This window comes from Telopea speciosissima, chromosome 9, assembly GCF_018873765.1.
Source record: "Telopea speciosissima isolate NSW1024214 ecotype Mountain lineage chromosome 9, Tspe_v1, whole genome shotgun sequence".
Classification (NCBI taxonomy): Eukaryota; Viridiplantae; Streptophyta; class Magnoliopsida; order Proteales; family Proteaceae; genus Telopea; species Telopea speciosissima.
The window spans coordinates 58,572,880-58,599,010 of NC_057924.1; the positions used below are offsets into that span (position 1 = coordinate 58,572,880).

At 38.5% G+C, this 26,131-nt stretch overlaps 2 protein-coding genes and 1 long non-coding RNA gene across 3 annotated transcripts in view; all 3 read left to right on the forward strand.

Moving 5' to 3' along the window:
- Nucleotides 1-1,990, forward strand: part of LOC122640862 (protein ROOT HAIR DEFECTIVE 3 homolog 2-like) — a 43,715-nt gene extending 41,725 nt beyond the window's left edge. Inside the window, exons 20-22 of the mRNA XM_043834127.1 lie at nucleotides 187-281; nucleotides 428-524; nucleotides 1,495-1,990. Of these exons, the coding sequence (XP_043690062.1) occupies nucleotides 187-281; nucleotides 428-524; nucleotides 1,495-1,785 (483 nt within the window). The 3' untranslated portion in view covers nucleotides 1,786-1,990. The remainder of the gene's footprint in view (nucleotides 1-186; nucleotides 282-427; nucleotides 525-1,494) is intronic.
- A 6,431-nt stretch (nucleotides 1,991-8,421) lies between these two features.
- LOC122639192 (putative UPF0481 protein At3g02645) lies at nucleotides 8,422-9,507 on the forward strand. Its single transcript, XM_043832014.1, has one exon. It carries the CDS (start codon nucleotides 8,422-8,424, stop codon nucleotides 9,505-9,507), a length of 1,086 nt encoding a protein of 361 aa, XP_043687949.1.
- Nucleotides 9,508-17,905: 8,398 nt separating this feature from the next.
- LOC122639633 lies at nucleotides 17,906-25,511 on the forward strand. Its single transcript, XR_006329548.1, has 3 exons — nucleotides 17,906-17,996; nucleotides 20,566-20,567; nucleotides 25,500-25,511. It is a non-coding gene; the product is annotated as an uncharacterized LOC122639633 (long non-coding RNA).
- Nucleotides 25,512-26,131: the final 620 nt, after the last annotated feature.

Below are 26,131 nucleotides of genomic sequence, written 5' to 3' on the forward strand. Positions count from 1 at the left end.
TTTGGTTGTGGTTGTGTCCCATTCTCCCTGAAATTGTTTCTGTACTTATGCCTGCATTGTTGTTTATATTCGTCCGTTCCTCCATTATGAAAGCACTGATCGCAGGAGATGGTAAATGATGGATTTTGAATAGATATTTCATTGATTGGTGTAATCTCACATACGATACTGTTTATGTTTTTTCAGGAAGCTCACAGGCAGAATAACAGCTGGTTACCTCCACCATGGACAATACTTGCGATGATTGTTCTTGGATTTAATGAGTTTATGATCCTTCTAAAGTAATCACTAGCTATTCCTTTATTATTATTATTATTATTGTTATTGTTATTGCTATTGTTATTTTGCTTCATTTTTCACATTACCTGCTCATCTCACGTGCTGTCCTTGTTAAAGCTGATCACTGTTGCTTCTGCCGATAAAACAGGAATCCTCTTTATTTGGTGGCATTATTTATTATTTATTTATTTTCCAAAGCCATATGGGTACAGCTTGATATTCCAGGGGAATTCCGCCATGGCACAGTGAGTAGCAATTCTTTCGTCTTTTATATGTTTAAGTTTTATTTTAATTTCTGACCTCCCGAATTGGATATGATCCTTCTTTGGTTTTGGGAATTTAACTCAGGTTGCATCTTTGAGTTGTCATGAACTGCGATCAAACATACTATTTTAATATTAACATCTAATTTTACCAGAAATATCAAGGAACTTAGTTACATGTACTATGGTGGATGTAATAAACGATAACTGGTTGGTCAGTCTAAAAAAATTGTGTTACCCTTCCTTTGTTGGTACACACTAAAATCTCTATTGCAGTTGAGTAGATTTTTGCAAAATACTGGTGTTATTTTGGGTTGTTGTCCAATGCATATTTTTGTAAATTTCTAGGTAAGCTGTCTATGATCTCTCTGGTGTAAATTGAAATTATCAAGTTTTTCCGCTATATAACTATTTCTACAGCTTAGCCCTAATTGGGTCCAAATCATAGTTGTCAAGGTGCGTCTCGGTGTTGCCTGGGCATCCAGGCACCTTGGTCGCCCTGTTGGTGTCACTTTGTGTCAAGACCTCCTCCAATGCCTTGGTCATCTAGACACCATTATAACTAATGTCCATGTGCATCTCATGTAATCTTCTTTTCCATGTGGCTAGTTTTTCCTTACTTTTCACCATATGGAAGGAAGACTTGCCTTCTCATGCACTGTTTATTGTTCGAAATACTAAAATCTTTGGTGATATTCAACTTCTATAATTCTTGGATTGAATTATACATACATGTGGTAGATTAAGAGGATACCTTATACAATGGGTGGTCCTGATATGCCATGTCAGCTTTTGACATGCTACAAAGCCTGATTACTGTGGGCAGTGAAAGTAGAAAACATTCTCATCGGTTTTTTCCTTTTCTAATTTTCACCTTCTGTTTTTAATTGCTCAACTCAATGATCACGTGAGTAAACTGATCATAAAGCATGTTTCGTTGGCACCTGTGCAGCTTGCAGGGATTATTTCTATATCTTCAAGGTTTCTTCCCACCATGATGAACCTTATCAGGAAACTAGCCGAAGAAGCCCAAGGTCGTCCAACTCCTGAACCACCGAGACCAGACCCATCACTAGCTGCTCAGAGTTATAGAAATCAAGAGAGAACGAGTTCTGTGACAGATTCAGTTCCAAACTCATCTGTATCATCTAATTTCACATCAACTGAAAGCAGTGTTGAGTACTCGAGTCCTTCAATGACACATAGACGATCTACAAACACTGAAGAGCCAGAACATATTTGATCAAGACCAGTTGATTGAAAATTTGTATAATGTTTAGTTTGGAGAGATGACAAGATCTCCAATTTAATGGGGACCTAGTGATAAGCAGATGCATGAGATTTGCATGTATAGCCATAGGTAGGGCTGGTGGATATCTTTCTCTGGGAAAGTTTGTGTATACAACCTTGTGTTATTTATATATGAAGTTTTTTTTTTTATCATCTCTCTGAATTTTAGCTTTGATGAATATAGAGAACAGATGAGAGAGAGAGAAAGTACATATGGCTCCCCATTTGGTTGATCAGTTGAGCCGCCGCCTTTGTTTTTGATTTTGTTAAATAGTACATAACGTTCAGTAACATTAGTTGAGGCCTGAAATCCTTTGATAATAGTTGTTAGAAGTTATCAGATAATGGGAGGAATGGGTTTAGTTATTAGAAGACAATAGTTATTAGAAGTTATCTTAATTGAGATGTGTAATCTTTAAATAGCTTACAAACGATGAATGAAAGGTTTTGAAAATTTCATAAATTTGTTCTAAAAGATGAGGTAGGCTTCCTTACCCAAGTCAAGTGTCTGGCTTCGTTTGTAAAGCCCCAAAACCCCTATTTTATATATTCTGTATCTCTCTGTCTATCATTCTCTCTTTTTATCTTTATTTTTTCTCCACTCAAGTCTATGCACACATCATGGTCACTCCTATTTTCTCAGTTAAAAGGGGAATTGTTAGCCAATCTCAGTCTTGTATATAGGGTACCCATCGATCACCCATATCAAATTTTGTACAACATTTAAACCAATGTTCCAAGAATTTTTTTTTCCAGGAGCTTCCTAACTTTATAGGTAACTATGGCAGAGATCTGACTTTCAAAAATGATTCAAAATTTGATACTTGGGATGCCTGAGCAAAAATGGTTTTATTTTAGATTAATGGTTCATTACAAAATTATCAAATTACTCAGACCTATATCTTTTGGATGCTATCGTTTGAATGGATTCAACTAAATCATGTTTTAATATCTTAAACTATTGATTTGGATCATGACTCCATATTTTAAAACATGACAAACATGATGGTATAATCTGATGTAAGATCAGACTATTAGAAGCTTTTGAATGATTTCAATTGGAAGGATATAATCGGTTATAATGTTTTAGTCTATTTACATATTTGATTTAAATCGTTATCATTCAAATTGCATTTTATATAATGGCGAAAACAATGATATGATTCAATCTAATCTTAAACAAAATCATTGCAAGTTTTTAAACGATTTCAATTGAAAGGATATAGTTTAACCATTGTATTTTTAGCCTTTGTGAACCTTTTTATTTGGATCATGGTTATTCAACAAGCAATTTAAATCATGGCAAGAACCTTGGTATGGACTGATCTAAGATAAGATCATAAAAAGCTTCTAAAAGATTTTTATCAAAACGATAATATTCAACCTCATATTATACAATCGATTTTGACCATGACCATTCATTTAGTATGTTAAATTGAGTCCAAGGAACTAAATGGTAGCTTATGACTTTTGCCCTAACGATAGTCGCTACAAATGGAGAAGCTTTTCTGAGAAAGGACAGATAACCCAAATGTGGAGAGAACCCTACAAACCATGCATAGGGTCGGATGCCCTAAACGATTGTGCGATTGATGAAGAGAAGCATGTTCCCTTATTAGTACATGTGGACAACATTATTTGCAGTACTAGAATTTTTATTCCGAACGAGTTGATAAAGACCAACCTTAGTTCTTCCCTGAAGATGATATCTCCCGTTTGATTTCACTTCTCTTCGCTTCATTTCCCTTGCAATAATACAGTAACAACACATAGCCTTAGGTCCATTGTGTGAAAACATTTGGTTGATCGTTTATGGAGATTCCATTGTATACTTATTAAGCTATACCAATACTTAAAACTTTCTAGATTGCTTGATGTGGGTTAGATCTCTCTTTCTCTCATGTTTGTCTTTAATAGATTAGAAGCAATCACAAATGAGACGCAAAGAATTATTCCTATAAAAGATCATATGAGACATAAAGAAATATTCTTAAAAATAACAAGTCGATTTAAGAGATGAAGGAATTTGAAACTCCATTCAAACATGGGAGTATGGGACAAAAGGAATCATTTTTAATTGATATTCTTGGCTTGCTTGTTAAAAAAGTTGGAGGACCTGACTTTACTCTTATTAGAAGAAACCATGGAAAACTGCCGCTGTAGATGCACCTAAACTCTTGCAGTTAAACATTTCATTTTGACGGTTAACCTATTAATTGACACCTAAAAATAGGAATTTTTATCCTCTCAAGTGTGGTGTACTGTCCAATGCATCTCACTTGGAAAATTTATCCTCTCAATTGCGGTGCACTGTCTGTGCATCACATTTAAGAATCCAACCATAAAAACATGGTTCGTGACGTCTTTTATCCTTTCAGGTGTTGGGTGGCTGGTTGGATTCTAAAGCGTGGTGCATTGGATAGTGCACCACACTTGAGAGGATGAAAATCCCCTCACTAGTGCATTCGACAATGGCCATGAGACCGAGAGTATGAAGTTAAAAACATGAACAATGACATCTTTTTTTCTTCTCAAGTGTTGGGTGAACGGTTGGATATATTCTCAAGTGTGGTGCACTGGGCAGCGCATCACACTTGAGAGGATAAATTTCCGTGCACCTCACTTGTGCATCAAACGGTGCACTGGTGCACTGGGCAATGCACCTTTAAAGTTCATCGTAGGGTCAAATGATCGGTTTGGCTTGATTTTGGTCGGGTTGAATTGGTTTTGGTCTCGAAATGAGTGAGACCAAAATCAAACTGTTAAGCAATTTTGGTTTTCGATCGATTTTAGTTTTGGTCCGGTGCGATTTCGGTTTTTTAGTATTGGGTTAATATCGGTTTAGACTAGTTTGTTTTCGAGTTTGAATCACAATGAAATCTTACATTCATAATTTGTAGTGAGGAAAGATTCGATAAAAACACTTGAATTCACCTTCCCCAAGTCAAAACAAGTAAACATCCATGAATAGGAAAATTGATTTGATATGCTAATGTTGTAATCTGAACAAAAAAGAATACGTTGTAAAGGTATAAAAGAAGATAACTAATACTTAAATCAATGGATAAATAGAGTTTGTAGTGAAATCATTATTACAAATCATATAATTATGTATCATTAATTGTACGGGGAAGATAACTAATATTGAAATCACAAAATGAATCATACTGTCAAATCATTTATTTGACGATTCAACTAATTTTGTATAGTGAACAAGGCGATCAATGGAAGAAGCAAATCAATTTTCCTTTTCATAACCTCAAACCCAGCAAGAAATTTGCTCACTAATATTGAAATCAATGATAACAATTCACCTATTCATAACCTTATACTCAATTTTTTTTTATTGGTTTCATTCGATTCGATTTTCGGTTGGGATAATAATCGGTTCGGTGTGATCCGATTTTCAACCAATCCCGTTATACCCCAGTTCAAAACCAATCCGATAAGGATCAATTCGGTTCAACCTAGGTTTTTCGTTCAGTTTCAATTGGTCTTAATGGTTCTGACTAGGTTTTGACATCCTTACCAAGTTAGACGCACCCTATCTCCCCACTTTGAGTATTTCAAATTCTTTTATTTTGGTTGTCTTCGTTTCAGGTTTTTATTTTTTATTTTTCATCTTTGCCATTAATAAAAGGGGAAACATATTTTAGAAATTGAGAAATTTTAAAAAAATTTGTTGAAGTTTAAATTTGTGAGAGACATTTTATCAATTTTATGTTTTATTTGTTAACAAATTTTGTTAAATGTACGTCCTCAAAAGTCAAAATGTTAATTTTATATTTGGTGGGTCTAACCAATTTTAGTGGAAGGCGAGAATAAAGGCGAACTTTAATTGGCCAATGGAATGTCCCAACCAATGGTGTCCACAAGTTACTTGAATCGGCTCTTAGCACTCAGGATATGTACGGTGGGACTCAATTTTTAGGAAAGATTTTTGTGACTACTGATTCACTCCCTCTCAATAGTGAAATCTACTGTAACAAACATATGTTAAGGAATGAATAATTATAATATTTTTTTTATTAAAATTTAAAATTTTGAAAGACATTTTATCTTTAATTTTCCATCCGATTCTCTCTATCTCAAATTCTTTGATTCAGTTAAGTTGGCAGTCCGGGTTTGGCTCTTGTTGATTTAAATCCGGTTTCAATTCACATTTGAGCCGCTTTGATGCCTAAAACCGGGTTCCTAGTCTGGTTGGCCATGATGTGATGAGTCATTAGATTGGCCGTACTTATATCAATAAATTCAGATAATCCTAACAACAATGCATTCTTCTAGGGGAAATGGGGAATTAGCTAAAGTGTTACAGCCAATTCATGGGCCCAACTACCCAACCACTTAGCCCATGGTTTTAGGAATCGGAATCATATCCGGTGAATTAGCCTGAGTCGGATCCCGAATTCTGCCGATTCTTGCAAATATCTTTTGAATTGTCCATTGTTCGTGTTTAATCTTCAATTTTGTCCATTGTTTTCTTTTGTTAATCAATAAAATAGCAGAAAATCAATTAAACTTACTTATTGTATTAAGATTCTAAAGTTTATTGAATCATGTTGTTGTCGAAACACCACCTGATGACGTGGATGTCCTGCAAAATGACAAAAACATTGAAGAAACTCGGAATAGACTCTAAGGGAGAAATCTCTGATACCCAAGTCAGTTTGGCACACAAATAAAGTTGAGAAGAATAGGGTATGGAGAGAGCATTAATTTAAAAATAGAAAAACGTCAGCCCCACCCCCCCGCCCCCCCCAAACCTGAGTCCCTCTAATCAATATTTATACTTGTGACACTTATCGAAACGGTTGGAATCTTCAGACTTCGTGTCCTCTGGTACATGGAAGAGTAGGGACGGTTTGTTCTCTAATTTAGGGGAACATGCTCCTTAGTTGTAGGATGTTGGTTGATCCTATATTGGGATTCCATTATACTTACTAAGCTACTAGCTAGGACCCATATTCAATAAAAACTGTTTCTCTCTCTCTCTCTCTACCCATATTCTTTTCTCTAGTCTGTGGTTTATGGACAAGAAGAAGTCATTTCATAGTTGGACTGATTTGAATGGAGTCATATATTTTTAATGTAGGTTTTGAACTCTAAGTAGGTAGTGACTACCTATTTATTCTCTTTTAAGAAGAGGATTTTTCCCGAGAGTAAGGGTGTGAATTGCAAACAAAAATTATTTACTGAAATAGTTATCGGTTCGGTTCTATTTAAAACAAATTTAAACGGTTTGATTTTGAACCTGTTATAACCCATTAGAAACCGGTACATTATTAAACCCATTATACATGTTAAAGCAATTAGTCTTGGCTGTTCTAAGTGTAGATTTATATATAGAATTAATATAAATTAATTGAAATTGTTTTTTTTTTTTTTGTTTTTTATTCCTTAAATCATAATTTTAATTAAAGATGGCGTCTCTTTTTTGAAAAATAAAAAATAAATATAGTGAAAAAAAACTAAGGTTGTGTTTGGTATGCATTCTAGTGTACTTTTACATTCTCAGATGATAAAAATAGTTGTTTTATCATCCAACAATGCGAAATCGACCTAGAATGCATTTCAAAAAAGTATACAAAACACAGCCTAAAAAACCATTGTTGATCCATCCTATCACTTATTTGCCCTACTAATCGCATTTGTAATCCTCCTCTCCCCTCCTGGAAAATTATCGCCCCCGGTATTGGAGGCGGTCCAGTGCGCATCATGCGACGCAGCACAATCCATGTGTTGCACAGTAGGCCCCACTAAGCACACATGGATCGTGCTGCACCGCACAATGAGCACTGGAGCCCCCGGTACTGGGGGCGATAAAGATCCTTCCCCGAACCCCACTACGCACACATGGATTGTGCTTCAACCACACGATGAGCACTGGAGGCCCCAGTACTATACTGGGGGCGATAAAGAAGTCCCTCCCCTCTTCCTTCTTCCTCCTCATTTTGAAGTGATTAATGTGGAATATTTCTTGTTATTATCATACCAGTTATTTCACATAATGCTATTCTTCCTCCTCATTTTGAAGTGATTAATGTGGAATATTTCTTGTTATTATCATACCAGTTATTTCACATAATGCTAGCTTGTTAAGAACAACAACAGTAGAGTGAGAGCTTAAAGAAAGCAAGCAAGCAATGGACGATGGAAGTAATTCAAAATCAGAGAGAAAAGTAGTCAAGATATTTTTGGCAGACATGATGAATGAAATAGACGACGTGTCGTCGTCCTCACCAACGGCTACAATAGACCGAGTTTTCAAGCCAATACGAGATCGATGTAAAGCCAGAGGCCTACATACCTCGCTTGATTTCCATTGGTCCTCTTCACCGTCAAGAAATGCTCTTTTAAAACCCATGGAAACACATAAGATGCGGCTTGTATACGATTTTCTACACCAAAAAAATAATTTTAATGATGTAACCTCCACGGCTGAACATTGTTTCAAGGAGATGAGGAGTTTGGAAAGACACGTTCGCCAATCTTATTCAGACTTCATCCAAACTCAAGACAGACGAGTTTGTGAAGATGCTGGTGATGGACGGCTAGCTGCTTCCTACTTCAACTCATCCTCCGGTGGATGACATACACCATTGATCCTATAATTAATGATAAATGGATGCCTCATATTATACGTGACCTGTTGTTGAATGAGAATCAACTTCCCTTCTTTGTCCTCCAGAGATTATACAATCTATGCTTCTGCAAGGATAAATATGGTGGTGGTTCGGATCCAGAACAAATTGAGGCGGCTGAAGCATTCCGAACACGGACCCAATATTTTTTACAGATTTTCTTGGTTTCGTCTCCCGATATGCTGCCTTTCTATAACGTAAGGGAAATCGCCGATTTCCATTTGCTTGATTGTGTATGGAATTTCTTTACTTCAAAGCACTCGCAGCAGCAGCAGCAGCTGGTTTCCGAGAGACAAATATTAATGGCTTGTCTTGATAACCTCAAGGAGTTTCTCCAGAGATTCATATCAATTATATTAATTGATTTATCGAAAACCCGAAAACTCAAATGTGCAATGGAGCTCAAGAAAGCGGCTGCGGTTAAGTTTAAGAAGAGCGAGACATGGTGCTTCACGGACATAACTTTCGATCCCAAAGAGGGAATGTTGAGTATCCCATCTATTCAAATTGACAACTCCACAGATTCTCTGCTCCGAAATCTCATCGTCTTGGAGCAATCAGGTGAGGAATATGGTAAAAAACCAGTCACAAGCTATGTAGTCTTCATGAATGAGCTCATCACCTCTCCTGAGGATGTGAAGTTGCTGCAGGAGGAGCATGGGGAGATTTTTACAACTGGGAGCAGCAGCAACATCAGCATCAGCCACAGGAGCAACAGCAGCAAGAACATTAAGCCAGCAGAGGTGGCTGTTTTTTTTGAAAATCTTATAAAAGAAGTTCCATTGCTTGCAAATGATGAGCTCCACTTCGAGGATGTTTATAAGGAACTGAATAGGTATTACGATGCCTCATGGTTCCGAGTTGGGACAATATGGCACAGATTCGTGTCAAGATTCAACCAATATTTGAATATTCTTGGAACTAAATATTTCGACAGCCCATGGTCAGTCATAGCATTCCTTGCTGCAGTAACTGTACTCGGCATGACCATCGCACAGACATATGCTTCTTTCAAGGGTTTGAGGCCTTAATAATAAAGGAAACTGAACTAACTACTCAAATCTATCATCCATCCATCCATGAATTGTTCTGTTCTGTTCTGTTCTGTTAGCTACATATTTTTATTTCCTCCCCCCCCCCCCCCTCCCCCCTCCCCCCCTTTTTTTTTTGTTTAAGTAAATTTGTGTGGTTGTAATAAGTTGTTGTAATCTTGGTAGGTTACAACAGGCTTGAATTATCAGTACGTACTGATTTCTACTTTCCTTCTTGGCTTCTTGTTTGAGAATTAATTTATGATTGGGTGAAAGATCGAGTGATTAAAAAAAATATATATGTAATTGCATATTTGACTTTTGTTTAAAGTTATATATTAATAAGAAGTTTGCATAAGAATTTGTTTTAATCTCTGTTACTTTGTTCCATACTTCCATTCGTGGGGATTATCCATTATTTAGAGAGTAAGCCCTTTCTTCTCTCTTTCTATTCTGTCTAAATAATAAAGTTGCAGCTTCAATGCAATAAAACAGCTGCAATTAGGGGTGCAACTGGGTTGGGTTGGGTCGGGCTTTTTAAAACCCCAGCCCAACCCTAAGTCCGCTTAATTGGGCCCAGGCCTGACCCGACCCTGACTAAGGCCTGGAAAATTCAACCTTGATCCGCCCTCAGGGTCGGACCGGGCTGACCCTGATTGGCCCTGATCGTGGAGTTGGGGAAGGGAGAGATGCATGGACTTGAGCCAACATGGCCAAACTTGCACCCCCTAGGTGCAGTTATATTATTAACATATGGTTATTTAGAGGATTATACAATAGGTTACAAAATCAATTTCTAATAAGTGCATATGCACCGTTTGTCCATTAGCTAAGCAAACTCGCTTTCCATCTTCTACTAGTATGATTACAACTTCTTCTTGTTTTGAATTGGTCCATTTTGATATTTGAGGACCATATCGGACTACTTCTGTATCCGATTCTCGTTATTTTTTAACTATTGTGGATGATTACTCACGTAGCACTTGGTTATTTCTTATGTCTTCTAAATCTGAAGTTAAGCGTTTAACGCTACCATTTTTTTGGCTATGGTGTATACTCAATTCATGTCTTGATCCATTAAATGCATTCGGTCAGATAATGGTTCAAAATTTTTTAACCATTCTACTTCCAATTATCTTCATTCTTTGGGCGTACTACATCAGTCCAGCTGTGTTGCGACTCTACAATAGAATGGTGTTGTGGAATGTAAACATCGTCATTTTCTTAATATTGCTCGTGCACTTCATTTTCAATTTAGTATTCCTATTGAATTTTGGGGCGAATGCATTTTAACTGTTGCTTATTTAATAAACCGGCTTCCAACTCCTGTGTTACAAGGGCCTCCTCCATATGAGGTCTTCCATAACAAAGCACCAAACCTCTCCCACTTGCGAGTATTTGGTAGCCTTTGTTTAGGAATAAATCATGTTGCCCTCCACAAATTTGATAAACGAGCTTCTCCCGGTGTATTTATTGGCTTTCCACATGGCCATAAAGTTACTGTGTACTTGAACTCCAATCCACAAAGATTTATATCACCAGGGACGTTGTGTTCCATGAGCACATTTTTCCCTATGCCATCCTTCCTACTCCTTTGCCTCGTAGGTCCCCTGTTCTTCCCTTACCACCCTCCCACGTGGATACCCCTCCCCTTGATGATCTTAGCTCTCCTACCACCCCATCCCCTTCACATGCAGCCCCCCCTATAGTTGAACTCGACCCTTCCCCTTTCTCTTTACGATCTCCTTCCCGTCCAACCCAACCCATAGCTCCTATCCGTTCCCAACGACCCCGCTAAACCCCACGTTGCCTACAAAATTACTAATGCTTTTGCATCCCGATGCCATTCTTTGACTCCAGGTTCGTCCTCCTCTTATCCTTTGCACATTTTCTTTCTTATGTTCGTTTTACTATTCTCATAAGGTTTTTCTAACATCTGTTGCTCTTGAGATTGAGCCTCTCACATTTACTGAAGCTATGAAACACAAAGAGTGGAGAGATGCTATGTAGGCTGAAATTCAGGCCTTGACACAGAATAAAACTTGGTCCATTATTCTTCCTCCCAGCCAAAAGCCCATTGGCTCAAAATGGATGTACAAAAGTAAACGCCATTCTGATGGCAGCATTGAACGTTATAAGGCACGTCTAGTTCCCAAGGGTAATACTCAGATTGAGGGGGTTGATTTTCATGATACTTATGCTCCTGTGGCTAAGCTAGTCACTATGTAGGTTCTATTAGCTCTTGCTGCTGCTCAGGATTGGCCTCTCCATCAAATGGATGTTAATAACGCCTTCCTCCATGGCGACCTCCATAAGGAAGTGTATATGACCGCTCCTCCTGGTTATCGACGAAATGGGGAGCAAATGGTGTGCCGTCTTCACAAGTCCTTATATGGTCTTAAATAGGCCTCCCGACAATGATATTCCAAGTTCTCTATAGGCTTTTGTCAATATGGCTTTCGGCATTCTGATGTTGATCATTCACTTTTTATTCTTCGCAAGGGCACCACGACAGTTTCATCCTCCTATATGTTGATGATGTGGTTATTATTGGGTCTAATGCTACCTTAATTCATGATGTCCAAACTATGCTTCATAAGCATTTCCACATTAAAGACCTTGGTCAACTCAAATATTTTTTGGGCATTAAAGTTGTACGATCTCGCATCGGTCTGTATCTCTATCAACACAAATATGTTCTTGATATTTTGTCCGATTGTGGTTACACTGGTACCTGCCCTGCTGACACACCGATGGAACAAAACTTAAAATTATCAAATGATGCAGGTGGCCTTCTTGCGGGTCCTTCTTTTCATCGGTTGGTTGGTAGATTAATCTACCTTACAGTTACTCATCCTGATAAAGTTCACACTGTCAATATTTTAAGTCAGTTCATGCACCAGCCTCGGCAACCTCACCTCGATTTTGCTCACCATTTACTACGCTATCTCAAAGCGCCTCCTGGTCAAGGACTACATTACAAATCTGCTTATTCGCTTGACATCAACATCTATTGTGATTCAGATTAGGCTAGTTGTCCCATGATCCGCCGTTCTACCACTGGCTATTGTGTATTATGGGGCTCCAGTCTTGTTTCTTAGAAGACTAAGAAGCAACAGACCATTTCTCGTTCCTCTGCCGAAGCCGAGTATCAAGCTATGGCTGTTGCCACTTGTGAGTTAATTTGGTTCACCTATTTACTGCATGACATTGGACTCTCCTATCACACTCCTATTCCATTATATTGTGATAATCAGTCGCCACATTGTTTCCAATCCCGTCTTTCACGAACGTACCAAACACATCGAGATCGATTGTCATCTCTTTCGTGAATGTCAACAACAAGGTCTCATCTTTCCCACCAAGATTGCCTCCCACTCTCAGTTGGCCGACATATTTAACAAGGCACTAGGACATGAGCAATTTCAATTCTTGCTGTCCAAGTTGGGCATTCGCAACCTTCACGCTCCAACTTGAGGGGAAGCCTTACGATCGTATCTCCTCAACTACCCATTCTTATCTGTATATCTATCCACATATTCATCCGTATCTTGTATACCATATTTACTTGTAAATCTCTTATTATTAGGAGATTATTTAGGTAGGTCATACTGGGTATATATTTCCCAATGCAATACGTTATTCATATGGAATACAATTAACTTTGAATCTCAAATTTTAATAAGGTTACATTCAAACAGTTATAATATGTGAATCATATATGCTATTTCCTACTTCCTAATAATAATGTTCTACCATTAAAGAATCCTCTCATGGTTGCATCACTATTTCTTCCTCCACCCCTTCCTCATCCCTAGCTAAGATGTGGATTTATCTCATTCATGGAATATCTTGAACACAGTGGGACCACGAAGATCAAACCCCAATTGACCCAACAGGTCAAACCCACCTAATTTGGGCTTTACAGGGACCACATAGATCCGATCCAGATCCATTTGAACCAGAGCCAGCTAGTTAATCCCATGTGACTTTTATGGGCTCTATCTATAGTATATTCCATGTGGGTTTAACACAGGTCCGAAACTAATCTAATTCTCGACCCAGACCACTTGGACCTAGTAGACACTGATCCAGTTCTAATTGGCCCATATAGACCAACCTAGCTAGTTGCATCTAATCCAACTTAGTTCGAACCATGAGGGGTCCAACTAAGTTGGATTGGATGACACTGCTGAGACTTGGAGATGAGCCCAACTGAATCCTGTGCGGAGTCCATAAGTGAGACCCACGAGACGTGTTCATGATATTTCTCTCTTTAAAAATTTCGATTTTTATTCGATGGGTAAGTAGAAGAAAATAAAGATTGAAAGCCATAATTCAGCACTTTAACTTAAATTAGAATCGAGATTAATCTTTGATAATTCAACCTTATGGGCTAGGATTTTGAAGGCCAAGTATTTTTCTAATTCGTCAATTTTTTACTAGAAAATTCCAGCAAAGAGGGGATCTTGGACATGAAATAGCATAGCCCATATTCTTCCTTCCGTAATGAAGATGGCCTTGAGAAGAATAGGTAATGGAAATGATACTTATTTTTGGTCAGAACCTTGGATCCTTCTATCCCAGGTTTCACTATCCCCCCCCCCCCCCCCCCTGCTGTCTCAAGAAACCAGCGAATTGTGAAGGTTTGTAAGTTCATCTACTCAAATCGATGGAACATTAATTTGCTTGAGTCCTCTATTCCTACTTTCTTTGTGGCTCATGTTTCGAGTCCACTTGGCACTTTAATTTACATCCCAAATTTAAATGTGTATGCATGATATTGTAGACCTTTTATTCCATGATTCCTCTTCTTAATAGAATTTTCTTTTTGTCAAAAACTTAACATCCATGCCACAGAAGGGAGAGTGGAAAAGACATAATTGAGAGAGAAAAACAATAATAAGAAGGGACAAGAAAATACGAGATTGCTTTCTTTTTTTTTGCCAAAGAGAAGAACTCAGTTAAATCGTATGACCTTAATAAGATTATCAAGACTGTCTATCTCATTGTTTCATGTAGAATGATAATTTTGCAATTCTAACCATTGAGTACTACTTCGTGCCTTGAATTAGTCATGTGTCTAATTTCAAAGTCTAATTCAATTTTATATTGGCATGCATCCCATGTATGTCCACGTGCATTTACAGATACTTTGATCGCTACTATACAATTTCCTATCTGTATATATATATATATTTTCAAAACTCCAATCAGCCACTTGGCAAATATTGTTTACTTTGAAAAATTTTAAACCCATCAAATTGGTCATGTAAAAATATATGGGCTAGTGCACAATAGTGACATATTTGAGGTTTGAAAAATCAGGATTACGGGAGTGCACACGAGTGGTTGGAAATCATAGGCATGCATGTATGTACACAGGGATGCATCCCAATACATGGGAAGATATTTTAACCCAAAAATGATGCGATTCCTATGATATTCGAATGAAGCGTGAAGCAACAGAAGGAGAGGACATCATCAGAAAAATGTAGTAAAGAATTGGTAGCTCATAAGGTTCCATGAAGACCTAAAGTGTTGGAATGTAGCCGATCACCCTTAGATTGTTGGACAAAACCACATTAAACAGATTGGAGTATTCGATCATTCTGTCACCACTTTTGCCTCATATCTTTGTAATTCTCTTCTTTTTATTGCAGGTTCATGTTCACATACGTGAACGTACAAGAACAGCTAAAAACCGTTCAGATGGAATCCACTCCATGTGGGTCCCACGTATGTGAACGTGAGCCCAACTCTACCACAGACACCTTATCCTAATTATCTATTTTTTTTAAGGGAAAAAGAACTCTGTCTGGAAGTGTGGCCTATGCCAACATTCCCATGAGTGTATCTCTCTCCTTCCCATATGAAAAGACAACTCTGCACCCTTGTTGTAAAGAGGAGAGATCGATAGACACATCACACATGGGAGTGCTGGCGTAGGCCACACTCCCGGACAGAAAACTGCTTCCCTTTCTTTATATAGTAGTGCATAATTCCTCAGTTTTGCCTTAGCTTTATATAGCAGTGCTACCGAAGTTATCATCTCATATCTTGTCCTATAGCTGTAGATCTATCATTTAGTTAAATCTCAATTATCCATCAATTTTCACTCACAAACCGGTTAGTGACTGTCACGGTGATAACCTTGGAGGGGGGTGAATGTTCATGTACGTGAGCGTACATGAATGACTCACAGACGTTCAGGTGGAACATTACCACAGAATAAATTCCATTTGAATGGCTGTGAGTTGTTCACGTACACTCACGTACGTGAACATTCCCTGCACACATAACGTCGTGGGCAGTTGGCCCTCTTTCTCTCCTGCTGGCTGCTGCTATGTTGCTCTTACTTGTTTCTGTTGGTTTGGACCCAATATGCGCAACAAAAATGGATCAGATATGAAACAATTGTCCATTTGAATTTAGAGATCATGGTAAACAAAAATTTACATGAGAAGAATTAGAGTCGCAATCAAAGCTCTTCCTCCATATAATAGTTCTTCCAACTTGAGTAGAGAAAGGGATTGGTTCTTCAACTCCTTGATTCGTCAATCCAAAACACAACGGGAAAATCACAATTACAAAAAACGCATGTAATTAAATATTTCTAGACCCCAACTCATCGTACATGTCCATTTCAAAGACTCTGTGATTACGATCGAAATACCGTAAAACATTTAAAAATAAATTTTAATATAGAAATTATTATTTTTAACCTTGTCTAGTATAGGCAGCTATTGCATCGTAGAGCAGTATGTGATAACTAACAAAATTGCTGGTGTTAGTTTATGCTATCAACGCCAGCGATGATTTCGGGATCAACATATCTAACTAGAATCCGCTTGGAATTTTGTCCCATAAGATTACACCCTTTGTGTTGTAGTGCATGCTTAATCAGAAAGCTGTGTCTCACGTGCTGGACCCTACCAATACTTTATAGGATCGTTAAGCCTGCTTAACAGATCATTAACACCATTCCAGAACCGTGTCGCCAAAAATTGTCCACCTTAAACTAGGTTTTTTCAGCACATTTTCAAAGATAAGCCATCTTGACCTCTTCTTTATATTTGAAACTATTTTATGAAAAGTTATTTTACCACGTGGGAAAGAAGGGCAGACAATCGAATCATATACATGGCTAAAAGGTTTGAACCGAAATAACTCTAGATGAGGTCAACCTCTTTGCAGCATTAATTTTTTTTTTCACCATCATTGGTTCATAATGTTAATTAGAGATGGCGTCTCTTTTTTGAAAAAGAAAATAAAGTGAAAAAACTAAGGCTGTGTTTGGTATGCATTTTAGGGCAATTTTGCATTCTCAGGTTATAAAAATAGGCTGATGTTCTCTATGCCACAGCGCAGCCTAGGCCCAGACACATGGGCCTGCCATTCAGGGGGGCAGGACGGTCATTTCACCCACCCCATGTCTCTAGGCACAGCCAGCGGCCAGACACATGGACCTGCCATTTAGGGGGGAGCAAAGCGCATCATTTTGCACACCCCCATGCGTCTGGGCGCAGCCAGCACCCCCGGCACAGAGAACATTTTGCCTTGTTAAGAAATATGATTTTCCTTGATTTGATTCTATTCTCCAAAGGAGATATAAATAGAGTACAGCCTAGGTTGATCCATACAAGGGATGAGATCATAAGAAATATTGTATTTACATAGAAGATGGGATTCCATATAAGCTTGGAGATCTTGTGTAATATCCATATCACGTACATGTGATTAAATTCAATATCACATGTGGTTTTGAAAACTCAATATCACATGTGGTTATGAGTTTTCAAATCTGAGAAGAAGAAAATCTGGAGAAAAAGATCCTTTGCAGTCGTGGCGGGAGCTGCACAAGTGCAGCACCGCTAAACGACAACAAAAACAGGGGTAAGGTAGACATTTCATAGGTAGGTCTCACCTGGGCTCCACATGTGCAATGACCACCCCCTGTATGTGGGATGGTTTTCGTGCTGCACCTGTGCAGCTCCCGCCATGGTTGCACGCAAGCCAAATCCAAAATCTGATCATATATTACTGATAGGCCTATAAAAATAGTTGTTTTTATCTTCCAACAATATGAAATCACCCTAAATGCATTCCAAGAATACATACCAAACACAGCCTAAATAACCAGATGTAAATCGCATTTGAATTTTGGAATCCTCACCTCCCCTCCCCCCACCCCCCTTTCCTCCCTTTTTTTAGTGATTGTGGATTTCTTCTTATTACCATGCCAGTTATTTGACATAATGCTAGCTTGTTGAGAACAACAGGAGAGAGAGAGAGAGAGAGAGAGAGAGAGAGAGAGAGAGAGAGAGAGAGAGTAATTCAAAACCAGATGAAGTCAAGATATTTTTGGCATACATGGAGATCGAATGAATTAAAATATTTCGAAAGCCCATGGTCATTCATAGCATTCCTTGCTGCAGCAGCTATCCTCGGCTTGACCATCGCACAGACATGCTTCTTTCAAGTCTTTGGTCACCAACGGCAAAATTTCTGGAATTTCATCCACAATGGCAGTATCAGAATTGTTGGTGACAACTCTTTCGGCAACAGTTGCTGATTTTATCGACAATAATCAATGGTGTATTTCGGCCGTGCAATTTTCTTCCTTCCAGCTTATTTGTGATCGGAATCGTCGTTTCCCTCTTCCCTCTATTGTTTCGAATGATAGGAGAGTATGCAAACTATCTCGGTCTGGGGTTTTCTCGGTTAAGTCAGCGTGGGAGTTTCTTCGATGTAAGAATCCTGCATTTCGCTTTGCAAGTCAGGTCTGGTATAGGCTGTTCCTCCGAGAGTTTCGACCTTCACTTGAAGTCTCTTACATGACTGCATTCCGAATGATGTAAAGGTGAGAAGGGTGTGGCTCTTCCTTCTTGATGCTGCTTATGTTGGGATTTCCCCGAAATGCGACGAGTGTGGGTTTAATTAATTATCGGGTCGATCATTGATGGGGATCAAAAAATACAAGGGTCGACGTGGCTGCTACTATTTTATTGAGATGGACCGGCCTGGCCCGGCCCATTGTGGAAGTGGGTTAGGGTTTTGGGGAGTATTATAAATACTACTGATGAGGGATCCCTGCAATGACTCTTCTTTTTTCTCCACAAAAAAGAGAGTTGTGGGAGAGTTTAGGAGATGGCAGAAGATCCCCATCGCGGATTGCACTCATTTTCTGACAGATCGATGCAGCTATTGGAGGCGATCTTATGTGATCTTCATCAACATACGTGGGTGCCAGGTACACTATGTTTTCCCTGTTTATTCTTTGATTCAATAGTATTCTAGGGATCTGTATGGGGACGGATTCGGGTTTCTCAAAACCCTTGAATGTTCTAACAAGTGGCATCAGAGCCGACCATACGGACCTAGGATCGATTGATTAAGAACCTAGATCGAGTTTTGACGGTGGAAATAGGGGTTTTGGTCGGATTTTGGCAAAATCGCACGTTTTCGCCGCTGTCGGAATTTTTCACCAACGAAAGTTGAATATTTTTGTATGGGTGTAAAGTACTCGTCGAGACGATCACGGCGGTGGGTGGATCGTCGCCGTCAACCACCGGATGCACCGCCCGAAGGCACGAGTGAGATCCACTCGCCGGCGGCCGTTGCAGAAAAAAAAAATTTCTCCATAGCGATGCTGACATCAGCCCTATTCCTTGCGGGTCACGTTTGACCCGGTCAAAGCTGACTAGACCTGGGTCAAACCTGACCCAGACCGGTCAAAGATTCCAGACCCAGTCAAGGTTGACCCGACCCGGATGGTCAACCAGACCCATTTTTCGACCCGGACTATGACTCGGGTGATCGATTGTGTGGCCGACGGTCCGGTTCAGTTCGATTTGATTCGATTCAATTGAACCGGCCCTGTTCAGATTTTAAAACAAAAAAAGGGGACAAGACCAGAAAACTTCAAATTGACCATGTGGGTTCGTTTGGATGAATTTTGAGACGCGGTTTTTTTTGGTGTGTCTGTTTTTTCGTGCTCTTCGATTTGATATGCAATTTTTATGGTATGAACAGAGACTATGATTTTGGCAGTTTTTTATGTTTTCCAATTATTTTGGGAACATAATCGACTGTTTTAGAACGTTTTTAATTGTTTCAGAAGCTGTTTTTCCTGTTTTGGAATGCCGTTTTGATTGAATTCTATTCTGGGATATCCCATTTTACTTGTATTTTCAAGGCCGACGTTTTGGATATCCTATTCGAATATTTGATTGAATTTTTATGGGACCTGTTAATGACGATTGTGTCACCTTCGAGTGACGTATGGGTTGGTGGAGCTTCCGATTGGGCTTCGGTTGGTCTTGTTTTGTTCGTAATTTCAAGACCTACCCATTGGTACCTGATTTTGGGACGTTTAATAATCCCAGGGATCTGTTTTGGATGATTATGCTACTTTGAGCATATTTGGACTATTTTAGGTTGACCACTGCCGCTTTGACGATAAATATGCATGTCACAACACATTATGGACGATCAATGTGTTTACTTCCACATATATTGCTGCATACCTGGTTGAGGAATTATGAGAGGATAAAATGGTGATCCACCAAAGTGGCCCATCGAATCCTTTTATGGTTCTGTCAAGGCAGCGGAATAGGTGATATTAGCCCAAAGACGATGTTACCAAAGTTTGACGAGGTGATATGCATATGGATTGGAAGGATAGTGGTCTAAGGGTTCCAGTTGCCCAAAGGTGCTAGGATTTTTGAAAACTGTTGATCTCTTCATGGAAAGGCAGTGTGTCCATCCAAAGATAGTGTACTCAAAGAATTTGGGATGCGTGGCCTAGGGGTTTTCTTACCGCCCAAAGGTGGAGAAAAATTTTTGAAAGTCATCGACATCTCGCGGTAATTGCAGTGCGATAAATTATTATTGCGGTGCCTAACCTAGGAGTTTCTCTATCACCCAAAGGTGGAGGGAGATTTTTGAAAGTTGTTGCTATCTCGCGGTATTTACGGTACGATAAAGATGTGTACCAGTACGATAAAGACGTGTACCTTTGACCCGAAAGGGCAAGAATGCAATGTTGTTGTAAAGAAGTATTGTTATTTAATATTTATCATCTTGATTGTATGCATACATGTGTCTGATGAGTTGATGATAAATGTTTAAAACCACTGATTTTACGATGATATGTTGATGCATGTTTAAATGATAAGTGAACACGCGATGGGTAAAGAACATGCTGATTTGTGTGATTTATAAATCTTTAATATTATGATATTTTATTTCTATATATTGATGAAAATTATGCTGATGACAGATAATAACTTAAAATGGTAGATGAAATAATAAGTCAATAATTATGGTAACTGACGGTTAACCAACGAGCATAATGAATCATGATCGAATAATCCATTAATAAGAATTGTAACGATGAAAGATTGTTTTAAAAACAATTTGTAACCTATAGGGTATAACCGGCCTTGAGCCATTTGACAGAAGCTATTTCGGTGGCATGGATTGAGAATGTATCAATAATATGGAATGATGAGGCTAACCACTAAAATAAAACAATGAATAATAAGAGGAATGAATGAGCGAATAAAACACGAAGAATATATTGATGCACTTAACAAACTACGATTATACCCTTGAAGAAATTGATGTCTAATTGTGCACAAGGAAGAAAGAATCTTGAGAATGATAACTTAAATGGGAATGAAAGAAGTAATCGGTTTGAATAGTTTGACGGTTTTGTTTACTTTGTACCGAGATGTGTGATTTGAACGTGGTTTGAATTGTTGTTTTCAAACTTGATCGATTTAGTTTGCTTGATTCTCTTGATCAGTGGGAGTGCTTCTTTACATGATTGGTCTGTTTGTGGATTGAGTGTTCTTCCTATCTCGTTGATATGCTTGCTGAGTGGGAGGACCTAATATATGTTTCGTTTCGATCGTGATGCTTCTGTTTGTTGTGATAAATAGCATCTGCATGCATGTCTATGATTGATGTGTTGATGGGTCTTTTGGTCCATGGATGTTCGATTGGCGACGAGCCAAGTCGTTCGGCTATTTCTAGCCAAGGATGTTCTATTGATGATAAACCCAGTCGTTCGATTACCAACGAATCATGTCGATGTTTAAAGGTAATCCATGAGTCGTACGATGCTCATGATACGTTCGAGGACCCACAAGAAATGATGACGATATTTATGTGATCACAGACGTGGACAACATTCCTTGTACAAATTATCTCAACGCGGTTCATGTTGGTAAGTAGATCTTTGCTTGTGGCTGACAGAAAGTGATATGCCGTATGTTGAGGTGTATTCTCTGCTGTTGCTCGACATCAATGTATGTGCTGACTGGATCAAGGTTTAGTAGCATTATTGTTGTGTTGAGATCCCATGGCCACATCTGATAATGATGATCTTATAATTAATGTAGCCCAAGTGGGAGATAGTTGGGATTTCCTCGAAATGCGACGAGTGTGGGCTTAATTAATTATAGGGTCGATCATTGATGGGGATCAAGAAATACAAGGGCCGACGTGGCTGCTACTATTTTATTGAGATGGACCAGCCCGGCTCGGCCCATTGTGGAAGTGGGTTAGGATTTTGGGGAGTATTATAAATACTACTGATGAGGGGTCCCTGTAGTGACTATTCTCTTTTTTCTTTTCTCCACAAGAAAGAGAGCTGTGAGAGAGTTTAGGAGACGGCAGAAGATCCCCATCACGGATTGCACTCATTTTCTGACAGATCGATCCAGTTATTGGAGGCGATCTTATGTGATCCTCATCAACATACGTGGGTGCCAGGTACACTATGTTTTCCCTATTTATTCTTTGATTCAATCGTATTCTAGGGATCTGTATGGGGACGGATTCGGGTTTCTCAAAACCCTTGAATGTTCTAACAGCTTATGCTCTACTGCAGTAGAATCTCTCTCCCATATACAAAATTAGTTGGACAGTTAAATTAATGATTTGATGGTAGAGTTCATTTTGTGATTTTAATATTAGATATCTGCTCATTAGTTATTATCCATTTTTATTTCAATATTAGTTATCTTCTTTGGATCCCTACAAGCATTTTTTTGTAAAAATGATTTTGCTATAAATTCTATCTACCTATTGATTTCAATAATAGTTATCTTTCCCTCACAAATTATTTTTCTTTGTTTCAATTACAACATGAACACATCAAATCAATTTTCTTATTCCTCGTTGTTTACTTGTTTGAGTTGGGGAAAAGATTTAAAGTTTTGTTATCAAATCTTTCCTCACTATAGCTTATGAATGTAAGATTTCATTATGATTCAAGTTCAAAAATAAATCGATCTAGATCGATGTTAATTCGATACTGAAAAGTCAAAATAAACTAAAATCGTACTGGACTGAAATCAAAACCCATTGACAATCCAAGTTCCTTAACAATTTAGTTTTGGTTTCACTCATTCCCATACCGAAAGTGATTCAGCCTACTAGTGGAGATTGCCCCAAACCCCCCCCCCCCCCAATTTTCATCCTTTCATGTTCGCTGCCCTAACAGGACCGTCCTATACCCTCATATGGGGTGCGAATGATGACTTAACCTTCTTCGGACAGTGTGTTCGGGCAGGGGGTTAGGTTGTCATTTCGCCCCCATGTGAGGGGACAAGACGGTCCTATTTGGGCAGCAAACAAGAGACGATAACGATTCAACCCTCCCATCCCCCCCAAACAAGAAAAAAAAATGGTCGAAAGTGAATTTTTTAGGGATTTTTGTGTCAATTCACTTGAATTGGCTTTTATTAACCCATCTCTTAATATCAACTCCCAACTGTCAACTCCCATCCATATGGTCCTCCTCTCTCTCTCTCTCACCACGGAACCAGAGCAAGGGAGGATTCAGATTGTCTACGGCGTGGGCTGCCCGTCCTGCACAGACACAAGGTGGTGCACGTTGATCACCTTACCCCTGCCTGAGCACCTTGCCCAAGTGGAGGTAAGGCGATCGATCAATACGCACCGCCCTGTGTCTCCGCCGCACAGGTAGGACAGGGCAGTGCGTCGTAGACGATCTAAATCCAGCAAGGGGTGGAGGGTAGTGAAAGGGGGAAAATTTTTGCTGCTAAATGTTCTAGCTACAAAGCTGGCAGCTAAGGAAATGAAATAATTCATTTCCCATTGTTCATAAATACCTAGGTTGTTGTATTTTCTAAAAGAGTGACCGATAGTAGTGCTACAGTTAAAAACGTTAAACACACCACTTGAAATCTATAGTGTTGAAAATTTTAATTTCAATCTTAACTGTTGAATATATAATCCCACTCAACCTGTTCACCGTTTTAATTTCAACCTTAACTGTTGAATATATAATCCCACTCAACCTGTTCACCGTTATAGTAGGTTTCACAACTTTACCCTTTCCTGTCATTGGTTAAAGATAAAATGTTCCACGGTTGAGATTTATACGCAACGTTTAAACTCAATCAACGATTAGAACTAAAGGTAAAATGTTCCACGATTGAGATTTAAACGTTGCGTATAACGGTGCATTTATCCGTCTCATTGCGATTTTTTACCCTTTCTAAAATACCATTTAATTCTCAATTCCTTGGCTTTGGGCCTTGAGCACATAGGGTAAAATTTCATCCGAGGAAAGAGGAATTTTTATCACCTCCAATTCGATGTCTGCTTCAATTTCCTCTAATCCCTCACATAGGAGTAGAAATGACTATCCTACACCACCTTGAACAGCGTGTTCGGGCAAGGGATAAAGTGGTCATTTTCATTCCTATGCGAACAATTGAAAGGACTTGAAGCGGACAGGAATTGAAAGTCATGACGATTCGGGGAAGGGGGCAGTGAGAAGATAGCACTTAATAGTGTTGAGAGGGAAACGTAAGGATATATTTGTGGTACATTACATCATGGGTGTCAGGTGTCACGGTCAAATTTATATGAGAGAGAGAGAGATACAGAGGCTTGCATGGTTGGCGTTCATAGATGGCCTTAGAAACGTGAAACTCATGGAAGACAAAAGGACAAAAAAGATTAAATAGATACCAATAACGTAATTTTATAGTTGTTAAAAGTAATTGTCAAAAAAAAAGAAGATACCAAACAATTAAATAGAGGCCAATAGTGAAGACAAAAAACAATTAAATGGAGGCCAATGACGTGTTTTTATAGTTGTAGTGACGATAAAAAACAATTAAAGAGATGCCAATGACGTATTTTTAGGGTTGTAAAAGATACGTCATAAAAGTACGTCATTGACATATGATTAAATTATACGTCACAAACCATATAATATGGAAAAAAAAGAAAGAAATAAGGTAACAAATACCATTATGTCTTTTACCAAAAAAAAAAAAAAAAAAAAAAAAACCATTATGTCAATTGATTTTAATACCTTAAAATTCAACCCTTCACTTAACACTTGAGAAGATAAAAAAACACTATCACCCATGTTTTAATGATTGGATTTTCAAATGTGGTGCATTGGGCAATGCATCGCACTTGAGAAAATAACAATCTCCTAAATCCCCCACCAAAAAAAAAAAAAAAAAAATTTATTGGTTTTAATAGCATGGAATCACATGACTTGTTATCGTCTACGATTCTTTGATCGGTGCGGTTTCCTAGTGCCTCTCACAAGAGGGAGGTGGGACTCACCCGGAGCACCTGGCCGAACACTCTGTCCAAATGGGGTCCACCCTCCTCTTGTGAGAGGCACTAGGAAACCGCACCTATCAAGTAATCATATATGATAAAAATTCGTAATCACACTCAAGTTCAGACACATGAAAAAAAAAAAAAAAAAAAAAAAAAAAAAAAAGGAAACAAATACTGCCTTTTTGTGGTCGTTAAATTTGAAGACGAGCTATCATTCTATAACAGAAAAAATTAAAGAAAAGTAAAAAGAACGTTTTTTTTGTAATAAAAAAAATCGTACGGCAAATTTAATCCTTGTGAATGAAGAAGCCTCATTATATATATTCTACAAACTGGAGCAAAATATGACCCAAACACAACACAAGCAAATGAGTAAGAGACGTTAGCTCTCTATTTTAAACACCTAGCTAGCTTCATTTTCTTTAAATTGTGGAGAATCCTTCCTGCTCCCTGCCGATTGTGCTGCTCTCCGTTATATCAACAAACATTAAGGTAAACCTTTTTCTCAAGTCCATTATATCAACAAACATGTTCTGAGCACTTTCCATTCTCTTTATAAATTGTGTCGAGAATCCTTCCTGCTCCTGCTCCCACCCAGCTATGCTTCTCTCCATTTTATTAACAAGCAGGGTAAGCCTCTGCCGCACCTCATCTTCTTCTTCTTCTTCCTCTTTGGTACATAAACTTCTATGCTTGTGTTTGATCTTAATGAATGACTTATATAGTATGTGGTGCATGGTTACTCAGTTTTGCCTTGTGCATCTGTTTTTCTGGTTTTTCCCCCTACGCATGAACTTCTCTTCTTTAGGGCTTGAGGTTGCTAATGCCTCGTAAAGCATTGCGTCCCAACTAACATATATAAACTCAGGTTTAAGTCTCATTTTAGTTTATGGCCGGTATCAACACCAAGGATGATTTGGGGACCAACGTATGTACTCCATATAAGCCTACTTAATAAACACTTATTTGCTAATTAAGGTTATTGGTGAAGTCTGAT